This window comes from Morus notabilis, unplaced genomic scaffold, assembly GCF_000414095.1.
Source record: "Morus notabilis unplaced genomic scaffold, ASM41409v2 Scaffold634, whole genome shotgun sequence".
NCBI classification, from domain to species: Eukaryota; Viridiplantae; Streptophyta; class Magnoliopsida; order Rosales; family Moraceae; genus Morus; species Morus notabilis.
Genome location: NW_010359282.1, coordinates 673,418 through 692,606, shown reverse-complemented (window position 1 = coordinate 692,606; position 19,189 = coordinate 673,418). Strand labels below are relative to the sequence as shown.

The window sequence follows — 19,189 nt, the reverse complement described above, 5'->3', positions numbered from 1 at the left end:
AAAATTGCCACTAGCCCACTATCAATTAAGTGTTATTGTTCTCTTTGGTTTTTTTTTTTTTTTTTTTTTTTTTTTTTTTTTTTTTTGCACAAACCTAGAAGTCGAAAAAAGAAAACAAAAAAACAAAAAAAAAATAAGAGGGAGACCAAAACTGTATATAATCTGTCTACAACTCTTCAAATAGAGAAAACAGTTAAAAAGCTCGTTACAAAAGCAAATATATCGGGATAAAAAGCTTATTCATATGTTATTGTTATCTTTGGTTGTTATTTTTTTCATTTTCTTTTGTAACTTTTTTTATTTATAATTTCGTAATAAAATATTTTAGTGTATATAGTACTGGGTAATATGAAAATATTTTATTTCCATTAATTAAAATTAAGCCTTGGTTCCTCACGCCAATTAGTTTGCATGAATTTCTTCGAAGTTCAAAAAAACTGATTTTGTAATTGCTTTATTATGCTGGAAGAAAAAAACTATCTGTAATTTATTTTTTCTGATTCTGCCAGAGAAACTCTTGAAAAACAAAATAAAAGAGAAAAATCAGTAAAATGTTTTTATAAAAAAAAAAACAAGAAAAGTGAAATGTCATCCTATGTGTCAAAAAGAAGGAGAAGCCTCCTTATTATGCCACTTGTCAAAAGGAATGAGAAAGTTTTAACCCTTATATGTATGTTAAAAATTTTACAGAAAATTCAAACAGTAAGAAAATCTTGTATTTATTAACTAGCTTATTTATCAATTTATTTACCTATAGATAAATTCATGTCTAATATTTATAATTTTTTTCTTAGCCTAATATTTATTAATTTACTTACTTAGTAAATCTATTATTTACCAATACTTTACCTAGTAAATTCATTATTTTTCTAAAGTTTATCCATTTATTTAATAAATCTACATATTCCACTAGTAAGAAAATTCCCACATTTACTTTGTAAATCTGTTGTTTACTTAGTAAATCCATATTTGCCAATAGTGAGTGAATCTGTTAGCTACATAGTAAATACATGTTATTAGTAAATAATAGTAAATCAATTATTTAACAATTTATTTACTTACTAAATCCATTATTTACACACAGTAAATACGTTCTTCATTTAGTAATCTTGTATTTACCAATTTATTTTTAATTTATTGACTTAGCAAATCCATTATTTACCTTCCTAAAAAAATCCATTAACCAATTTATTTACAAATTTACGTTAAAAGAATGTATTTAATAAGAAAATTAGTATATTTATTATGTCAAAACATAACAAATTGAGTCCTACATTGTATAGAGAAAACATGACTGATAACTGATTTTTCTATTTAAAAGGCTTATCAAAGAGATGTAAGTATGATTATTTGCAATGCCTATTTAAAACTTCATTTAAGTCCACTAATCACACTGAACAGGAAATCGAGAAAAAGAAACTAAACATGTTGCACTTGATCATGTGTCCGTTTATCTGATTTCCCTAAAGCAATCCCCAGTGAGTTCGAGAAAGGTTGATAGTTAAATTGACTCGAAGCTTACTGAGATGTCTGAAATACTTTGTTTGCCTTCTAAAGCAATAAGTGATGAATTGAAGATTTACCACGTTAATCAACTTGTAGTTTTAATTTATTCATTACTATTTCTCTCTTCTTCTTCTTCTTTTTTTTTTTCCATAAACGTATGATATGAAAAGCGATGCAAGTCTTTGGTGGTGTCTTTTGTTAACAAGAAACAGAATTTGGGATTAATCCTCACAAAGCTTCCACATGTTTCATGTCATATGTTAAACTAATAAGTACGTTGTCTCTTAACAAAAGAAGCTTATGATTGACTGGCCATGATCATTATTTCTTGCAATGTCCTATGAATGAGTTGATGAACTACAAGTGACTCAAGTCATCATAACTTACACCTAATGCAAAACTCTCACTTGCATATAATCTTTTTCCAAAGTCTAGAATCAAATGATATTTTTGGCATCACTATTGCTTTTGATATTTATGAGAAAAGCAAATTAAAAATTACAAATAGCAAAAATACCCCCCCACAAATCAATTACTACTAGGCAAGACTATTATTAAGACACCTCATATTGATTTTGGTAACAAATCAATATAATATTTTTCCAAAGTCTAGAATCAAATGCTATTTTTGGCATTTCTATTGCTTTTCCCAAACAAAATCAATTACTACTAGGAGACTATTAAGACACCTCATTGATTTTGGTAAAGAAATCATTATAATCTTTTTCCAAAGTCTAGAATCAAATGCTATTTTTGGCATCACCATTGCTTTTGATATTTATGGGCAAAGCAAATTAAAAATTACAAATAGCAAAAATGCCCCCCCACAAATCAGTTACTAGGCAAGACTATTAAGACACCTCATATTGATTTTGGTAAAGAAACAGAAACGGAATCAGATGTTCCTGTACTTTTACTCCAACAACAAAAGTCCTAACAACACACCGTAGAGAGGCAGTGTCGTTTTCCATTTAGAAACTATGTTCCGTCAAAGTCCAAAGTCTTATTTGTGTTCGACAAAATTATAAACTTCATGTGGAGGCAAAGCCAAGCAAACAAGCACCAAACAAACTCCCTTTATTAATATTTTTCCTTTTCTTATTTCTTTCTCTTTTTTTTCTTTGAGTTATAAATGTTTATTTTTCAATTCTTTCCTAAGTTCCCTCCTTCAAAACCAAGCCAAATTTCAAAACCACAAACAAACACAGCCTTTCCTCTCAGTCTCATGTCTCTTTCTCCTTAACAACTTTCTTCACCTCTAAATTAATAAAACCCCAAAACCCAAAAAACAAAAAATAAAAATAAAACAAACATAAGAAAAACACCCTGATATATCTAGCCCAAATGCTAAGCAAGGTTAGGTAACAGATAGCTACTTTAAACAACATCAAAACCTTCCTTTTACAGCATGTCCCTTCATGGGTTCTTTGCCAGTTCTTCTCAGTCCTTCTTTGGGGGTCATTTCCAATTTCCAAATGAACTAACATTTCTCAAGAAAGAAGAAAATCACCACCAAAAGTGTCACTACTAACCATTTTTGGTGTGATCAGTTTTCGATCTTCGGGGACCATAAGGAAGAAAAAAAAAAAGAAAAATGCAGCTTCACATATCTCCTAGTCTGAGGCATGTCACAGTGTTTCCAGGGAAAGGAGTGAGAGAATTCATCAAAGTGAAAGTCGGGTCGAGGCGGGTTTCGTACCGAATGCTCTTCTACGCCCTCTTGCTCTTCACATTTCTTCTCCGGTTTGTGTTTGTCATGACAGCAGTTGACACCATTGATGGAGAAACCAAGTGCTCTTCAATAGGTTATACTTTCTTAGGCCATTTTGTTCCATTGTTGTTTGCATTGTCATTTTCTCTTCTGATTAGAATTTGATTGTATTTTAGTGATGCATAAGCCAATGCTTAATCTAATTATTAGACTATTAGTGGGGTAAGAATGTGTCAGCAAGAATAACAAGAATCAAGAAATCTTTGGCATGATAACAAGAAACCCTTCAAATTCCAATGTTAGAGAATTAATAAAGGTTATCTATAAAAGAAACAGATCAAGAGTACTTGTAAATCATAAGGTATAAAGTTAAAAAGTGTCCAAAGTATTATGCATTACATGTTGAGAGTATTTGTTACATGTTAGTTTTTAGATTTTGGTACTTAGCATATGGTTTTATCCATAGAGATAATTGTTTAATACTCATCTTTTTATAGAGAATCTGCATTACTAGGGGAATAAAAAATATATATAATTCTGATTTTGTAATAGAAGAATGATCAAATATTCTGCTTTTTTCTAATCTGATTGAAAGAAAATTGCTGGTAAGTGCAGACGTGCAGCACGTGCAAGGTGCATTTCCTTAAGCACCATTTTTTTTTTTTTTTTAGGGGATCTAAAGAGCAGCTTGTTGGATGTAATCTCATAGCCACGTAATTTAACAATAAAAAAATAATAAAAAGATAATAAAAAATACATAGCACACAAAAAATAATTCCACCTCAAAACTACCAATTTGTTGCAAAACGACAATAGCTGGTCTAAAACTTATTTCTTCTTGTCAGTTACAATCTTCTCTGAGCACATCCCCCAATGTGAAAGAAAAAAAAAATATATATATATATATATATATATATCTAGGAATTTGAATAGATAAATATATTTAGCCCCAAGATGATTATGTATTAAGTTATTAATTTAAAATGCCATGGTCGGTGACTTTGCAACAGAATAAGATTGAGAAAGAAAACTGCAGAAATTAATGTTAGCTATATTGATATAATTTCTTAATATTTTAGTTAAAGGCTGAGTTCAAATATTTTCTCTTTTTCTTTTTTGGTAGGTTGCTTGGGAAAAAAGCTAGGGCCAAAGATTTTGGGAAGAAGGCACGAGTCAAATGTAACCTCTTAATCCTCTATATGTAATTACTTTTTTTAATTAAATTCATCATTGGAAGATTTGTTAGTATTTTTTCTTTCTTTTTTTTTTTTTTTGGTCTATTTACTGGGATTTTTTTTTCTTTTTTTGCTTGAATTCTATTTACTGAAGTTTCTTTTGTTTCCAAGGTCCCAGAAGTGATATTTGAAGTACTAGAAGAACCCATCAGTAAGGATGAATTACAAGGAAGATCTGATATTCCCCAGACTCTTGAAGAGTTCATGGCTGACATCAAGGACAGCAAAATAGATGCAAAGAGCTTTGCTATAAAGCTTAGAGAAATGGTACACTTTTCTCTTTTTTTTATTTAAAAAAAAAAAAAAACCCTGTATTAACATTTCTTCAGAAACAATTAAATGTGAAATAAACCCTCTTTTTGTTTTTGGTGGTTGGTTTTTACCAACAAACTATAAAAAATAAAATAAAATGAAATAAAAAAGCTTATTTTTATGAAGATTGGAAACTTCATTAGAAAATGACTTTTTATATGTGTTTTTCGTTTCTTTACAAATTATTGAGAAACGGTCCAAAAGTAGATTTTGTACTTGTCTTACAATCTCAATACTACTCCAAAACTGACCCTCAAACTTATCTTAATGTTAAGAAACACATTTTTTTCTTTTTGGTTGCACCAGAATGAAAGTTACATCTCAACTAATCAAAAAGTAGCCAAAACACAGAAGAATTTTAATCCCACCAGCCTTACTTACATTTCAGGTCACCCTTCTTGAACAAAGGACTAGAACAGCCAAAATCCAAGAATACTTATACCGCCACGTGGCGTCGAGCAGCATACCAAAGCAGCTTCATTGCTTAGCCTTAAGGCTAGCCAATGAGCACACCACCAATGCAAATGCACGCCTGCAGCTCCCCCCGGCAGAGCTTGTCCCGGCCCTCGTTGACAACTCCTACTTCCACTTTGTCCTCGCCTCTGACAACGTGCTTGCCGCCTCCGTGGTTGCCACGTCACTCGTGCGCAACTCGTTGAGGCCTGGAAAAGTTGTCCTCCACATCATTACTGATAGAAAGACTTATTATCCAATGCAAGCATGGTTTTCCTTGCATCCTTTGTTGCCTGCTATAATTGAGGTGAAGGCATTGCACCATTTCGATTGGTTTACGAAGGGGAAAGTGCCGGTTTTGGAAGCGATGGAGAAGGATCAGAAAGTAAGGTCTCAATTCAGAGGAGGGTCATCAGCCATTGTGGCAAATGAGACAGAGAAGCCTTATGTTATTGCAGCAAAATTGCAGGCACTTAGTCCAAAATATAACTCAGTTATGAACCACATAAGAATACACCTACCAGAGGTAAAATGTAGTTTAACTTACCATTTTGGAAGCATAATTCTACTCCATAAATTTCCTAAAGGAAAGCTTCTCCTTTTGCTTTAATTGATCATTTCCTTAATGCAGTTGTTCCCTAGCCTAAATAAGGTAGTCTTCTTGGACGACGACATAGTGGTTCAAACTGATCTGTCGCCCCTTTGGGAGATCGATTTGAATGGGAAGGTCAATGGAGCTGTGGAAACATGTAGAGGAGAAGACAAGTTTGTGATGTCAAAGAGGCTCAAGAGCTACTTGAACTTCTCCCATCCTTTGATATCGGCGAACTTCAACCCTCACGAATGCGCGTGGGCTTATGGCATGAACATCTTTGATCTCGAGGCTTGGAGGAAAACCAACATAAGCCACACATACCACCATTGGGTTGAACAAGTGAGCTTCCCTATTATGCAGCAAAATTTATTCATTATGATGATGTTTTCTATATAATCTTTTGACCCTTTTACTCTCTCATTTTCTCTTGCAGAACTTGAAATCAGACCTAAGTTTATGGCAGCTTGGAACACTACCCCCTGGCCTAATAGCATTCCACGGCCATGTTCAAGTTATTGATCCCTTTTGGCACATGTTGGGACTTGGTTATCAGGAGAACACAACTTTTGCTGATGCCGAGAGCGCCGGGGTCATCCATTTCAATGGCAGAGCAAAGCCTTGGCTAGACATAGCATTTCCAAACCTCCGGCCATTGTGGGCTAAATACATCGATTTCTCCGATAAATTCATCAAGAGCTGTCATATTAGAGCATCTTAGGCTGAGTTTTTTAGAGGAATACCTTGATCATAATGGTGAGAAATTAACTCCTTTGTTGTATATGAGAAAAGGAAAAGAGGATGAGAAAGAGAGTTCTTCCCCAAGTCAAGGTCTTTGATCCTCAATGCAAGATAAAGAGAGCACCACGGCTCTGGTTCTTTTCTTCTTTGGAGTTCCCTTATTTTAGCCCATTTTAGTTCATTTCTTCTGTTGTTGAATATTCCAAAAACCATTAAGTTTATTTAAGCAATAAAACTCTTGTTAATACTCTGCATTAGTGATGCAAAATCACACTCAAACCTGTTAAGGTGTGTTAAAAATTAGACGCCCTAGCTCTACATTACTGAGAGCAAAAAAAACACAAAAGAAATCAAGCAAAAAACGAACACATAAACTTAATAGAATTTTGCCTCAATGGTAGACTACGTCCATTTTTAGCTGCAGTAATTCACTAAGATGATGAAGTTTACAAAAGAAAGTTGCACACCACAACTTAACAAGATGAAGAAAAAGTTTACAAGGTCGATATGCAAAATTCTCTATATAAAGGTAATAATCATCAGTGTATAACAAGATGAACCAAAGAAAAAACATTGTCTCGTATATGAAAGCAAATCAATATTTTTTTCTCGCACCTTATGTCATACTCATACATAGAAAACCATTAACAAAACTTGAACTTAAAAGCCATACAATAACTAAATAACTAACACTTACTTCTTTCCAGTTACATTGGACACCAAATCTTTAAAGAACTTCACAGACTTGGTAACGGGCGAATTCATGGCCATCAAGTTATACAAAACATTCTCGACTTCCGCGATTGAAGGCCGCGCCTTAAACGTCGAAATCACCTTCAATTCCCCTTCTTCTTCTTCAACAAGGACAGACCACTTCTCACCACTCACAACCCCATCTCTAACACACTTGAAAATCACTCCTTTCCTTTTGCTCAAAACCCCTTTTACCTCCAACCCCGTGAATGAATAGAGAACTTCAAAGGACCCCACAAAGCCACTCATCTCTCCAAATTCACTCTCATCCTCAAAACCCCACCTCGGATTGAACAAAACCACTGGCCTTGGATACAATCTCTCCGAAACACCTTCCATGGCTTCCAATTGAGATGTCTCAAGAGCCAAAAACACTGCCACGTCAGCAGAGCTCAAACTTCTTGTGTCACTATCAGAGAGCGAGGAAATGTCGGCATGATCAACCGGGCAATTAGGCAAAGACTCGAAGACTTTCAAGGCAGATTCTTTGTAGACATCATTAGGCCAAACGATCAAGATGTTCACAGGAGATCCTTTTCTCTTGATGGGGAGTTCTTTGAAGATGTCAAGGGCTAATTGGGAGAGAGATTGCGGGGAATCATCGAAGACCGGGATCTCGAGGCGAAATCTAGGCTGTTTTAGCCTCTTGAGCTTGTTGGTGAGCTTGGCGTTGTTGAGGGGCTTCTCTAAGCTTGTTGAGAGGCAGGTCTTGGCTTGGAGAATGGCTGCTTCTTTTGTGGTTGGTGGGGTTGAAGAAGAAGACAAGGAGAAACGAATACATTGTTGCTTCTGTTTCTGTTTGTGAAGAAAAGTTGATACATGGTGATGATTTGAAGGAAATGGGATTTGTGGATTTAAAGTTTGAGAAGTGTTTATATTGATTTTGAGAAGATTGGACGCCATTTTTTAGTGAATGTGTTTTAAGGCATGTTCATGGATCGCAAATAGCAACCAAGAGGATATTATAAAACAGATAAGATTTTCTTGGCAGATCTCTTCATAGAGTCTGACACGCGCTTCTTTTTTTTTTTTTTTTTTTGCCTTTCTTGACAAGAAAAATCTCACTAAAACTTTCTTGTCAAATCCACAAACTACGATGACACATCATATGAATCTTGATATCACCGTGATGTATTTATCAGATCGATTCACATGATAATGTTTATGCAATCTAAATTCCGTTTCTACAGGTTTTTCTAGAGATGCAACAATAAATTGGGCCCGTGAGCCGGTTCGGGTCCATCCTGACACAATGACGGGTTTGACTGGCACGGCTCGTCACTGTTTAAAGTACGGTCTAGTCCATAAATATCTAAGCTAATATATATCGGCTCATAGGCCAGCTCGGCACGGCTCATGAAAAATCGTAGGTCAGGCCGGACTGGGCCGGCCCATCAGTCATGATGGACCAGCCCAGCCCGGTCTACCTAAGCCCATAATGGGCACGCCCTGCCCAGCACCTAGACCCATAATATCTTCATATTTTTTCCTTTTTTAGTAATTTTATAAACTTCTTATGTATAATTATCCTGATTGTACTCTTTTTTCTTTACTAAGATTTTGTCACACTAGATTTTCTTTAGAAAGGTTTTTATTTAATGAGGCAATCGTAAATAAAATATCTTTTTTTATATTTCCATTGGCTATTCAAATTTTTATATTTGTTACCTTGTTTAAAAATTTAAAAATTAAAAAATTACATGCTTAGATGGGCTAGCCCATCTAAACTCATGACGGGTCAAGATGGGTCTTGAACGAGTCAGCTAATTCAATGCTCATAGCACGGTCCAGTCTGACTCACGTAAAATTGACCCGTGATGTGTATTGGGCCGAAATAATTTTTATACAGGCCGGCCTGACTCAGCTCACAAAATTCATGAACTGGGCCGGCCCGACCCACAGCTCATGTGAGCTTAAGGAGAATAGGCCGGTCCATTCTTATATCTCTAGGTTTTTGTGCCACTTTACAAGTTTTTTTTATCCTACCGAAAGAAGTACTTTTTTTTTGGCTGAAAGTTGTCATTTTACAATTCATATCACATTCATTTCGCCGATTCGAGTTTAAAATTTAAATTTTGCTACAGTAAAAAATTCTCAAAAATAATAACAATTTTAATAATTCACGCGTACGCCCTTTCTAAATAACATGTCACTTTTTCACGCGTGCCAACAACGACAGTTACTCGTGATGTCATTCACATATCGGAAATGTGTAATGATTTTCCAAGATGTTACTTTGATATGTATTCCCATTGCACTATTAGATGTTCAAGGCTTTAAACGTCAGTTTCCAAACCAGCTGACAGATTGCAACTGCCTAGTTCAGATCTTTTTTTCTTTTGTATTTTCAATTTTGAAATTTTTTTTTTATCATTTTATCCTCCTAAAAACCATCATGTGGAATTAGACCTTTATTTAAGGATGGGGATGTAAATCTTTAAAAGTAATTTCGGGAGTCAAAGTGAGACAGGTTAATATAGATAAATTAGAACATATTTTTTTCACAACATGAGTTGAGAAATTGAATTTAAAAGCAAATTTTATGTGAAGAAAAATACCGTAATAAAAAATTAAATTTAAATTTTTATAAAAAAAATACTGCGACAAAAAAAAATATTATAATAAAAAATTAAATTATAATTTGAATTGTGAAAAAAAAAAAATACCCTTAATTACTTGCCAAATGAGCGTATAACGTCCCACTTCTAAGCCACTTCCTTTGTCTGAGCCAAAAAAAAAAAAAAGAAAAAAAAAAAAAAAGAAGAGGACCTGCAAACAGTAAACCAACTATCAGAATTTTACGGTCAATGCCACAGTCAAGCATTCATTATACCACTGACGCCATAATATATACTTTGAGTTTTAAAAAAAAAAAAAAAGGCCCAACCAATTTTAGATGGAAGTTTCTTTAACAAGACCTCCCTATTAATACGCATATTTCTAAATTTTAACTGTTAAATCTAGTTAAAATTACAACAACAAAAAAAATATGTCTGCTTTTAGGAGAAAAAAATTGCACAAAACAATCAGTTTTTAATACAAATCTAATAACTTAAAATAGGAAATTATCAATAATACATTTTTTTTAAGTCCTATAGAAAAACTCCCTTAAAGCATATCAACAAATGCCAAGTCTAACATCCCAACTATCATTTCAACCAAAAAATGAAATTAAAAAAAAAAAATGCCTATAGCATTCGCAATCTCATCTGCCAAGGGGCATAACATCATTTTAAGCTGAAACACAAGTTGACAGATTAAACTTATTCCCATTTACATGAAAATACCAGCACCAATTCATAAATAAGTACCCAGGTCGCAGATACAGTTAAGTTACCACCAAATTCAATTAGAACTTAGAAGACTACATTATAAACTTTCAAAGAGTCAAGAACAATGAGACGACTGACTGACAATTCTTTCAGGATGGACAAACCCGAAAATCGCCCAAACCATTATATGCTGTCAACTTAGGCAACTGGTGGGCGGAGAACATGATCCTGCGAGGTATCCACTGCAGCAGGTGGCATGAACTGCCACATGGCAACCCCGGGATAACTAATGAAAGGTACCAACTTGTTGCCAGGAGCTTGACCTTGAGCAGCAAATGCAGCAGGGATTGCTGCAGGCGGAGGCAAGAATCCTGCCGGTTGAGCATTCATGCCCTTCAATTGCAGCTCCAACTTTTCTTTCTCGCCCTTGAGCCTTTGCTTCTCATCGCGAAGCTCATTCTTTTCCACCTACAAGAAGGAGAGGGAAAACAAAATCAGTTCTGCACATTGCCTTGTCCCTCGCCCCATCAGCAGTTCATGGTTTTTCTTTTCTTTTTTGTTTTAGCTAGTGAACTGCAGGGGAGAAGAAACAACATAAAGTATAGAGGAGTCAAATTCGTTTTCAAATAAAGAAATTCATAAACACGTGCCTTTAATTCCTTGATCTTCTCCTGGAGACTCAAATTTGAGTCCTTTAATTTCTGCGCTTCACCACGCAACTGATTCACCATTCGGACAGCATCAATCAAAATAGCAGCCTTGTCTGTTTTGGGAGGCCTTCCAGGCTCCAATATAGAGCCCAATTCCACAAACCTATAGTCAATTAGGTTCAGCATAAAGGATATTTGACTCGTATATGAGAGAGATGGAAAAAACATTAAGAAAAAAAGTACTTGTCATTAAGCCTATCTCTCCGCTGCTTCTCCCTACATGCCTTGGAGCTGGATGCACCGTTTGATTCAGATCTAACCCTGTAGGATGGAAATGAGAAAGACAAAAAAAAAATTGAATGGCTTTTGAATTACTAAATTACACCACAAGAATACGATCCAGAGACTTGCTGGAGATTGAAGCTAAATATCAATGAATAAAAGTACAACATTTCTATCACAAACACAGACACTTCAGTTAAGTTCCCAGCCTATATTCTTGTTTTTGGCCCAGAAAATATGAATAAATAAACATGGCAATACAATTTCACAATTTTCATGTCCAACTTCACAAGCAATCATAACCAAAATTTAAAAATAATAATAATAACAATAATAATAAAAGACTAATTCTAATACAGGTTATCTATTGAAAAAAAAAAAAAAAAAAAAAAAAAAAAAAAAAAAAAAAAAAAAAACTACAATAACAACTATCATTCATTGCTGCCATCAGAGTGGCGCCTTTATACAATCTTGAAGCATTTTTTACACACAGCATAACGAAAGACAAGATCATGAGGAGGGAGTATAATCATTAAGCTTTCCGAAGGTCAAAGAGAGGATAACGTGTGAGATAACCAGGGGGGCAAAGCCCTCTCATTAAATATAACGGGAAAAGAAGAATACACTTACCTCTTCTTTGAGCCAGATTCTTTAGGGCCTTCGGAATCTCCTAAGGAACCATCAATCTCCGCACTAGAAATAGAATTATATATATATATATATTGCAACATTAGAACATCTCGCAACTATCACAAAATAATAACAAAATTAAGTACAAGTGCAACCATCCAATTCGACCAAAAAAAATAGAAGATTACTTGATTGATAGACAACATAGATAAAAGATGTACTTGCTTGAGTTTTACTTACATCAATGGATACAAAATGAATTGAGATTTATAATGGCATTAGAAAACCCCAGATGAACCATCAGAAAAGGAAGGGGAAAAATAAAAGTTTCTACATTTATCTATAAGGGAAATCTATCAATAAAGATGCTCCTCTTCTCTGTAAACGCCCACACTGATTTTCTAGTGAACTAACAACTCCGTTGTACAAGTACCAACGATCCAACAATAACTCACACCTCACCTTCCCAATCAACATGGTGGACTAATAATAATTCATCTAAGTATACACTAAGCAATAAAGTTCTTCCAACTTCCAATTTGAGCTTCCAACCATAATGGACTGCTAAGTCAAAAACCGGTTTAATTTCAGAGTCCTAAGACACATTTCAATCACAGCAAATTCCAATTTCCCCATATCATCTCCAAACTATCACCAAAAAATACCAGGCCAAAAGGGACTTCAATTAGCAATTGGGAAGTACAAATTCCAACGCATAAACCAAAATACCTAAAACCAAAGCAACCCAAAAAACCTTAAACAAGTTTAGATTGCACAAAGCACCAAAGCTTAGGTGAAAAAAGAATTAAAAATAACAATAAAAAACAACTCCCCTAATTGTATCACCTAAAAAGTAGAGTCCTACTACACATATCGGACCAATTGAGCCCTATTAAAAGCACATAGATTTCTCTACAAAACCTTTCAAACCATAAACATAAAAATACAAGGCTGAAAGGGGCTTCTTCAATCAGCACAAATTACAACACATGAACCAGAATACCTAGTAAATCAGTCTCATAACCGCCACCAAAAAAAACGAAAAAAAAAACCCAAAAATTTGGGGAAAACATAATAAGAGTTCAACTTCCCTAATTGGTATTACCTGAAACTTATGTCCTAGTACACATTATCTGACCAGTAGAGCCCTAGAAAAAAGCACATAAAACTGACAAGGCTAAAAGGGACTTCTTCAATCCGCAATTGGGGAACACAAATCACGAAGCATGAACAAGCATACAAAAAAAAAAAAAAAAAAAACCCACTCCCAAAAAAACAAAAACAAAACCGTAAATCAGATTAACTTCAAACTCGGACTAGACAAACGAAATTCAGGAATTGGAATTACCTGACGGCAGAGGAACCGTTGAGGGGCTGAACGGGCCAGGTGAAACCGGAGGAGGAGACGGAGAAATTGGCGTCGGGGACGGGGATGTCGTCGATGAGGCCATAATCGAAGAGCCAGTTGGTGTTTTCCGGGGAGACCATTTCTCACGCGGTCGCGGCCGGGAAAAAGTTGGATCTTTAGTTTCCCGGCGGGGAAGTGGAATTTTCCCGGGAACCAAACAGGTGGGGAAAACGGGGCTTGGGAGAGAAAAAGAGGGGGAATCTGCGTGAGAATTGCGAAGAGAGAGGTAGGGGATTTGGGAATTGGGGGCAATTTGTGGCAAGTGCTGTGGTCATCGTTCCACCACCTGGGTAAACGCTTTTCCTTTTTTTTTTTTTTTTTGCGTTTTAAGTTTTGGGCCTTGGTGGCAAACATGGGCCTACGACTCATAAGTGAAATTTTAGAGAAAATTGTAAAAACTCACCCTTAAACACATCCAAATAGAGTTCTACTCTTTTTTTTTATTGTGATAGGTTACTCAATAATCTGTCCAATTATAGATAATAATTTAATAAATTTTAAATAATAATATGTTAAATAATTTATTAAATTACGCCTACCGTTGGTGACCGGAGACCCGCCGCCAGCAACAGCTCTTAAATTATCAATAATAATCTATCAAATTACTTACTTTAAAAGGGTAAAATTTAATAGGCCAATGTTAAGACTTAAAAATCTTTAATGGTACCATTTTAATATGTATTTGTTAAAATTACCTGAAATTCTAAGAATGCCACAAAAAAACTAAGAGTAATCTTGATAAATACCCCTTAAAAATGCATGAGTCAGGATTTTTACCCTTTACTCTTATTTAAAATCATTTTAGTCAAATAATGACACTAACATAAAGGTATTTATCAAGAATAAGAAGTAAAAATCTAGGCTTATGCACTTTTAAAAATAAATTCTAAACTTACCTTCGGATTTATGCCACGGATATAAAGGCTTTGGGATTGTGTTACAAATATAAACTAGTCAAAGATTAAAAAAGAAAAAACAGTGTATATATTGGAACAACAAGAAGACTGTGGTATAAATTTGAAGCCATATAAATTGAAGCATGTCACTAAATTTTTTTCAAAATAATATTGAGAAAAATAAGAAAATTGTAAAAATTAATAATAATAATACCACATGGCATGTCTATAAAGTAGCATTATAATTTGACTCTCCCTTTAAAAAAAAAAAAAAAAAAAAAAAGTTGTATGTGCCTTCCTCTTAAAACTTTTGCTTCTCCTCTGTCACCAGGGGGCATTCTTATATATTTCTGAACAACAATGTTGAAGGATACAAGTGGAGTAAAAACTATTAATAAAGAGTGAAGTATTTATACAAAATGATCACTTAATTTGTCTTCAATTTAATAATGTTATTAAGATAATAATATTTTTAATATATTCTTTTTGTGTAGATGGTTATAGGTGGAGTTATTTTAAGACTTATTTATAAATATTATAACTTGTGAAAATTTATTTTTTCAACTCCTCCGTAATAAATATATAAACTCATAGAGAGGGGGTCCCACAAGTGAGCTCACACTTTTTTTGTTACGTTGTCTAGGCCCCGTTTATTTCACTGATTTGAATTAGGAATTCGAGTTTTGCTACAGTAAAAAGCTCTTACAAATAATCACATCTAACTTTTTTACTACAGTAAAAAGCTCTCATATAAAATCACATCTCAACTCGAATTAAAAACTCGAATCAACGAACTATATCGTTATTTTAAATTTGCACGTGTCTTAATTCCTTTGTCGGAGACATCTACTTGGATATCTCTTGAAAAAAAAAAAAAAAAAAAATTTACTGCTCCTTTATGAACTTATACCTTGAGTGGCTAATCAATTAGAAGCCGATTTTTCTTGTCTAGTGAGACTGTAATTATGTCTCTTAGTTAGACCCTCTGAATATGAACTGTAATTATGTCTCTTAGTTAAACCCTCTTGCGTTTGGTTCAAGGATTTGACTATGGTTTAGATCATGGTTCGTGACTCAGTACAGTATTTTCTCTCATAAAAAATACACGTAAATCGAGAATAATTCTGAATCATGATTCTAAATCCATGAACTAAACGTCTGTGGTAGATGAAAACATGGACTAACTTTTCTTGTCGTCATCACACCTGTGGTTTCAATAAATTCTTTTTAAGACGCTAAATAGAGCGTGAAAACACCACTGATCTCTTCTTTTTATTTAGAAAAAAATAACATCAAAATTATATTTGTGTGTATATATAAGCACACACGTTCTTAATGCACAATTATAACAAAAATCAAATCTAGTAAATATTAGGGTCTGACATTTGGTACTAATTTAGTGTATTCTAATAGTCAAGAAAATATTCTGAACAATTTTCTTTTATGTATTAAAATTTGTAGGATTTCTCACGGGAAGATTTTGCACACCTGATCATGTTACAGAAAGTTCATGTGATACGTTACATTAATGGAAGTGTATATTTGTATATTACCCAAATTTCTTATTGTTATATCTTTCCAGTATTATTATTATTCAAAAAATAAATATCATGTCACACTTAAGACGGCCTTTCTGTCAAACTAAATACATAGTTGTTAATCTCACATTGTTCAACAACTATATATTCTTCTTCTTTTTTTTTATCAAAACACAATATTTTTCCCTAGAAATTTCACTCGACATAATTAATTTTCCTTGAAATCTTCCGTTATTTCAAAGGAAATGAGGAGTCTCTTGGTAGGACCCAAAAAAAAAAAAAAAAAAAAAAAAAAAAAAAAAAAAAAACCTTGTCAATACTATTGTCTTAAAAAGCTCTTTTCAATATTCTGGAGTGAAACCGTCCAAAATGTTGAATTGCATACTAATATGCTGCATATCAGTTTGGTTTTCAACTTTTCTTTATCCTGAAGGCATATGGATAATTGGAAGTCCAAAGAGGCTGACGTGTCGTGAGGCAATTGGTGAGAAAAGGCACATGGAAAAATGTTGGTAGGATATTTGTGGCCTCAGTTTTCTGTAATTAGCATGAGTTTATGCAATGGATAAAAGACAGAAGATAAACCCTCTAACTTTATTGTTGTTGTTATATAAGCATCATAGTGCCAAAAAAAAAAAAAACACATAATTTAGAAAGGGAATTAATTCCAACTTTTTTTTTTTTTTTGTCATACTCAAACAATGAAACTGAACTTATTACGGTGCACCAAATTACAAATTTTACAATAATATCTTTATTTACACCATTTTGTAGAACAAATTGTAGCAAATAATTACAAACTTCAATTTTGAGAGCAAACAAGAGATATTTCATCATTTACAAGTTCAATAAACAAGAATCATAAAAAAAAGGGGTATTAATCTCAAAGTCTTACTTAATTTTGACAACCAAGGCTGTTTTATTACATAACAAAAGGGACAACATCACAACATTAATTCAACTAGTCTTGTCTGAGCCAATAGAATAAACAAAATCACTAATCCTTTTCCTCATCTCATCTGGATTAGCACCCACAAGCTTATCAACTGTAGTTCCTTCCTTCATCAACAAGAAGGTGGGCATGGCTTTTATCTCCATCTGGGAGGCTACAACCTTTTGTGAACATTCACATTAAGCAAATTAAAATAATGACATAATATAAAGTAAGTAAAATATAGTAATACTTTTATTATTTTATTTTACAGTGAGAATTACTATTTAACCCTAGCAGTAAGAACTATTATTTTAACCGGGGATTAGTTTTTCAACAATTTGATTTGTAAGTGTGCATATTAAAAATTTATAACGTGTTACGCAGACCGCATAATTTACGGATCAGAATAAAAGTTCATATTGATAAAGTGAAGTAACAACATCCCTTCTTCTTTTGGGATTGATGGATATGTCTCAATAAAAATATTACATATTATGGCCTCGTTCACTTCGCAGATTTGAGTTTTCAATTCAAGCTGCGATGTGACATTTTTTGATAGCTTTTCACTGTAACAGAAAAGTTAGACGTGATATTTTCTGAGAGTTTTTAACTGTAGAAATTTAAAACTGAAAACTCGAATCGGTGAAATAAACGATGCCTAAATTATGATATTGGATACCCATGAGCACTGACGAAAATAGTCTTGCAAGGAAAATGACTTCATTACAAAAGATGCCACTTGCTTTTCTGAGTCCAGCAGATGTATTGGTCATAACCAGAACCTATAGTATAACAGCTTTTTGATAGTGGTATTAAAGGTAATAATTCATGGTTAATTTATTGAGATCAATTAACTTTTAATTGTTATGGGCAATGTGCCTTTGTGGACTACACTAAGCTGTGTATATAGCATGATATATATATATATATATATGACAAAACAGGTCATGTGACACAAGGTCAGAGTTTGAATACTGAAGTATAAAACAATGATTATAGCAGCGCAGAGTTCCCATATTTTTTAATTTCCTGAAAATAAATTACAATATCTTCTTTGCTCCCTACCTCACCCTCTTTGAAAAAAAAAAATGATTTATCATAAAATAATAATTAAATGATTAAATCCAAAAACATCAGAGACATCATTTTGGACCAAAGAGAATGTTCTTGAAGAAATAAAAAATTGTATAATAACTTTATTAGACTGGACATTATTATGAATAACATAACTTTGTACCTTAAGCTCATCAACATCCACCAACAGAAAGAGAATATCTTGGTAGCTCAAGGCCAGTTCCTCAAAGATAGGATTCATGGCTAACGAAGGCATGCACCAAGATGCAGTGAAGTGCACCACTACCTAAAATTCATACCAGAAAAAAGGAAAAAAAAAAATTTACAAAAATTGATTACTTAAATTCATTCTAATGATTATTTAAAAAAAAAAAAAAAAAGAATTGCATTTTCATATCACTTTAACTGTGTCAGAAACAGTTGGGACCAAAATACATGATGAGATGATTTTGAGCTTGATTCCACTAGTGATGTAACATCAGATATTTATTTGTATAATCATGTTTAAATAAATGTGTTTTTCATGTTTTCTAAGGACTACTCACGGTGCACGTAAGTGGGTTAGACAGAAGAATAGCTGATATTCACATGCATGCATAATTTTGTTTATATAATTGTGTTTTTCATGTTTTCAAGGACACATGGTGTTCATAAGTGGATTACAGGAAAAAAAAAACAAAAAAAAACAAAAAAAAAACTGAAGGAACTCACAGGGCTGCCTTGATTGGTTGCTTGAGTTGCAAGAAAATCCCATGATTTCTTTGAGTCCACTTTGACAACCCTAGACTTCTTGAGCAGCTCTTGATGCCCTTCCATAGCTTAGCTTCTTACTACTCTTCTTTCTTAAGGAGCTTTATATTATGAAAGTTTGGACTTATATAATAATATGACAAAAGATATTGGCAATATAACCACGGTTTGCAACTTGTTTCATTCATATATTTTTTTTTGTTTTTTTGTTTTTTTTTAAATGAAATTTTGTTGCTTTTGTGATGGGATAGGAATATTTGTTAAAACAAATTAAGAATAAGGACCCACTTTTAGATACTTCTGCTTGCATTATCCAGAAGAGACTTTGGCTTTATCCAATTCTATGTTGAGGATAATCATCCTTGACTATTATACCTGTTACTAAAAGAGGTCGGAAAGTTACTGTACTAAGTACAGTGAATTTCTGATTTTACTCCTGTTTCAAGTCTTTT

The 19,189-nt window shown here is 33.5% G+C and overlaps 4 protein-coding genes across 5 annotated transcripts; 1 reads left to right on the top strand and 3 right to left on the bottom strand.

Annotated features, from left to right (window-relative positions):
* The first annotated feature begins 2,933 nt into the window (after positions 1 to 2,933).
* LOC21404038 (probable galacturonosyltransferase 12) lies at positions 2,934 to 6,907 on the top strand. The gene is made up of 6 exons (XM_010094011.2): positions 2,934 to 3,311; positions 4,341 to 4,396; positions 4,564 to 4,719; positions 5,153 to 5,743; positions 5,849 to 6,151; positions 6,246 to 6,907. Exons 1-6 carry the CDS (start codon positions 3,101 to 3,103, stop codon positions 6,528 to 6,530), a joined length of 1,602 nt encoding a protein of 533 aa, XP_010092313.1. The 5' UTR covers positions 2,934 to 3,100; the 3' UTR covers positions 6,531 to 6,907.
* A 205-nt stretch (positions 6,908 to 7,112) lies between these two features.
* LOC21404037 lies at positions 7,113 to 8,441 on the bottom strand. Its single transcript, XM_010094010.2, has one exon. The coding sequence runs from the start codon at positions 8,204 to 8,206 to the stop codon at positions 7,244 to 7,246; it is 963 nt and encodes a 320-aa protein (XP_010092312.1). The 5' UTR covers positions 8,207 to 8,441; the 3' UTR covers positions 7,113 to 7,243.
* A 1,986-nt stretch (positions 8,442 to 10,427) lies between these two features.
* Positions 10,428 to 13,816, bottom strand: LOC21404036 (transcription factor ILR3). Of its 2 annotated transcripts, none has more exons than XM_024162930.1 (5): positions 13,486 to 13,816; positions 12,138 to 12,212; positions 11,469 to 11,546; positions 11,226 to 11,388; positions 10,428 to 11,043 (listed from the first exon to the last, which is right to left on the bottom strand). In XM_024162930.1, the coding sequence occupies exons 1-5, from the start codon at positions 13,623 to 13,625 to the stop codon at positions 10,774 to 10,776; spliced, it is 726 nt and encodes a 241-aa protein (XP_024018698.1). In that variant the 5' UTR covers positions 13,626 to 13,816; the 3' UTR covers positions 10,428 to 10,773. The 2 variants fall into 2 exon arrangements, with proteins under 2 accessions (XP_024018698.1, XP_024018699.1); XM_024162931.1 differs by having other exon boundaries at positions 12,138 to 12,200.
* A 2,981-nt stretch (positions 13,817 to 16,797) lies between these two features.
* LOC21404035 (thioredoxin-like protein CXXS1) lies at positions 16,798 to 18,864 on the bottom strand. The gene is made up of 3 exons (XM_010094008.2): positions 18,699 to 18,864; positions 18,151 to 18,273; positions 16,798 to 17,092 (listed from the first exon to the last, which is right to left on the bottom strand). Exons 1-3 carry the CDS (start codon positions 18,801 to 18,803, stop codon positions 16,937 to 16,939), a joined length of 384 nt encoding a protein of 127 aa, XP_010092310.1. The 5' UTR covers positions 18,804 to 18,864; the 3' UTR covers positions 16,798 to 16,936.
* Between the last annotated feature and the right edge of the window lie 325 nt (positions 18,865 to 19,189).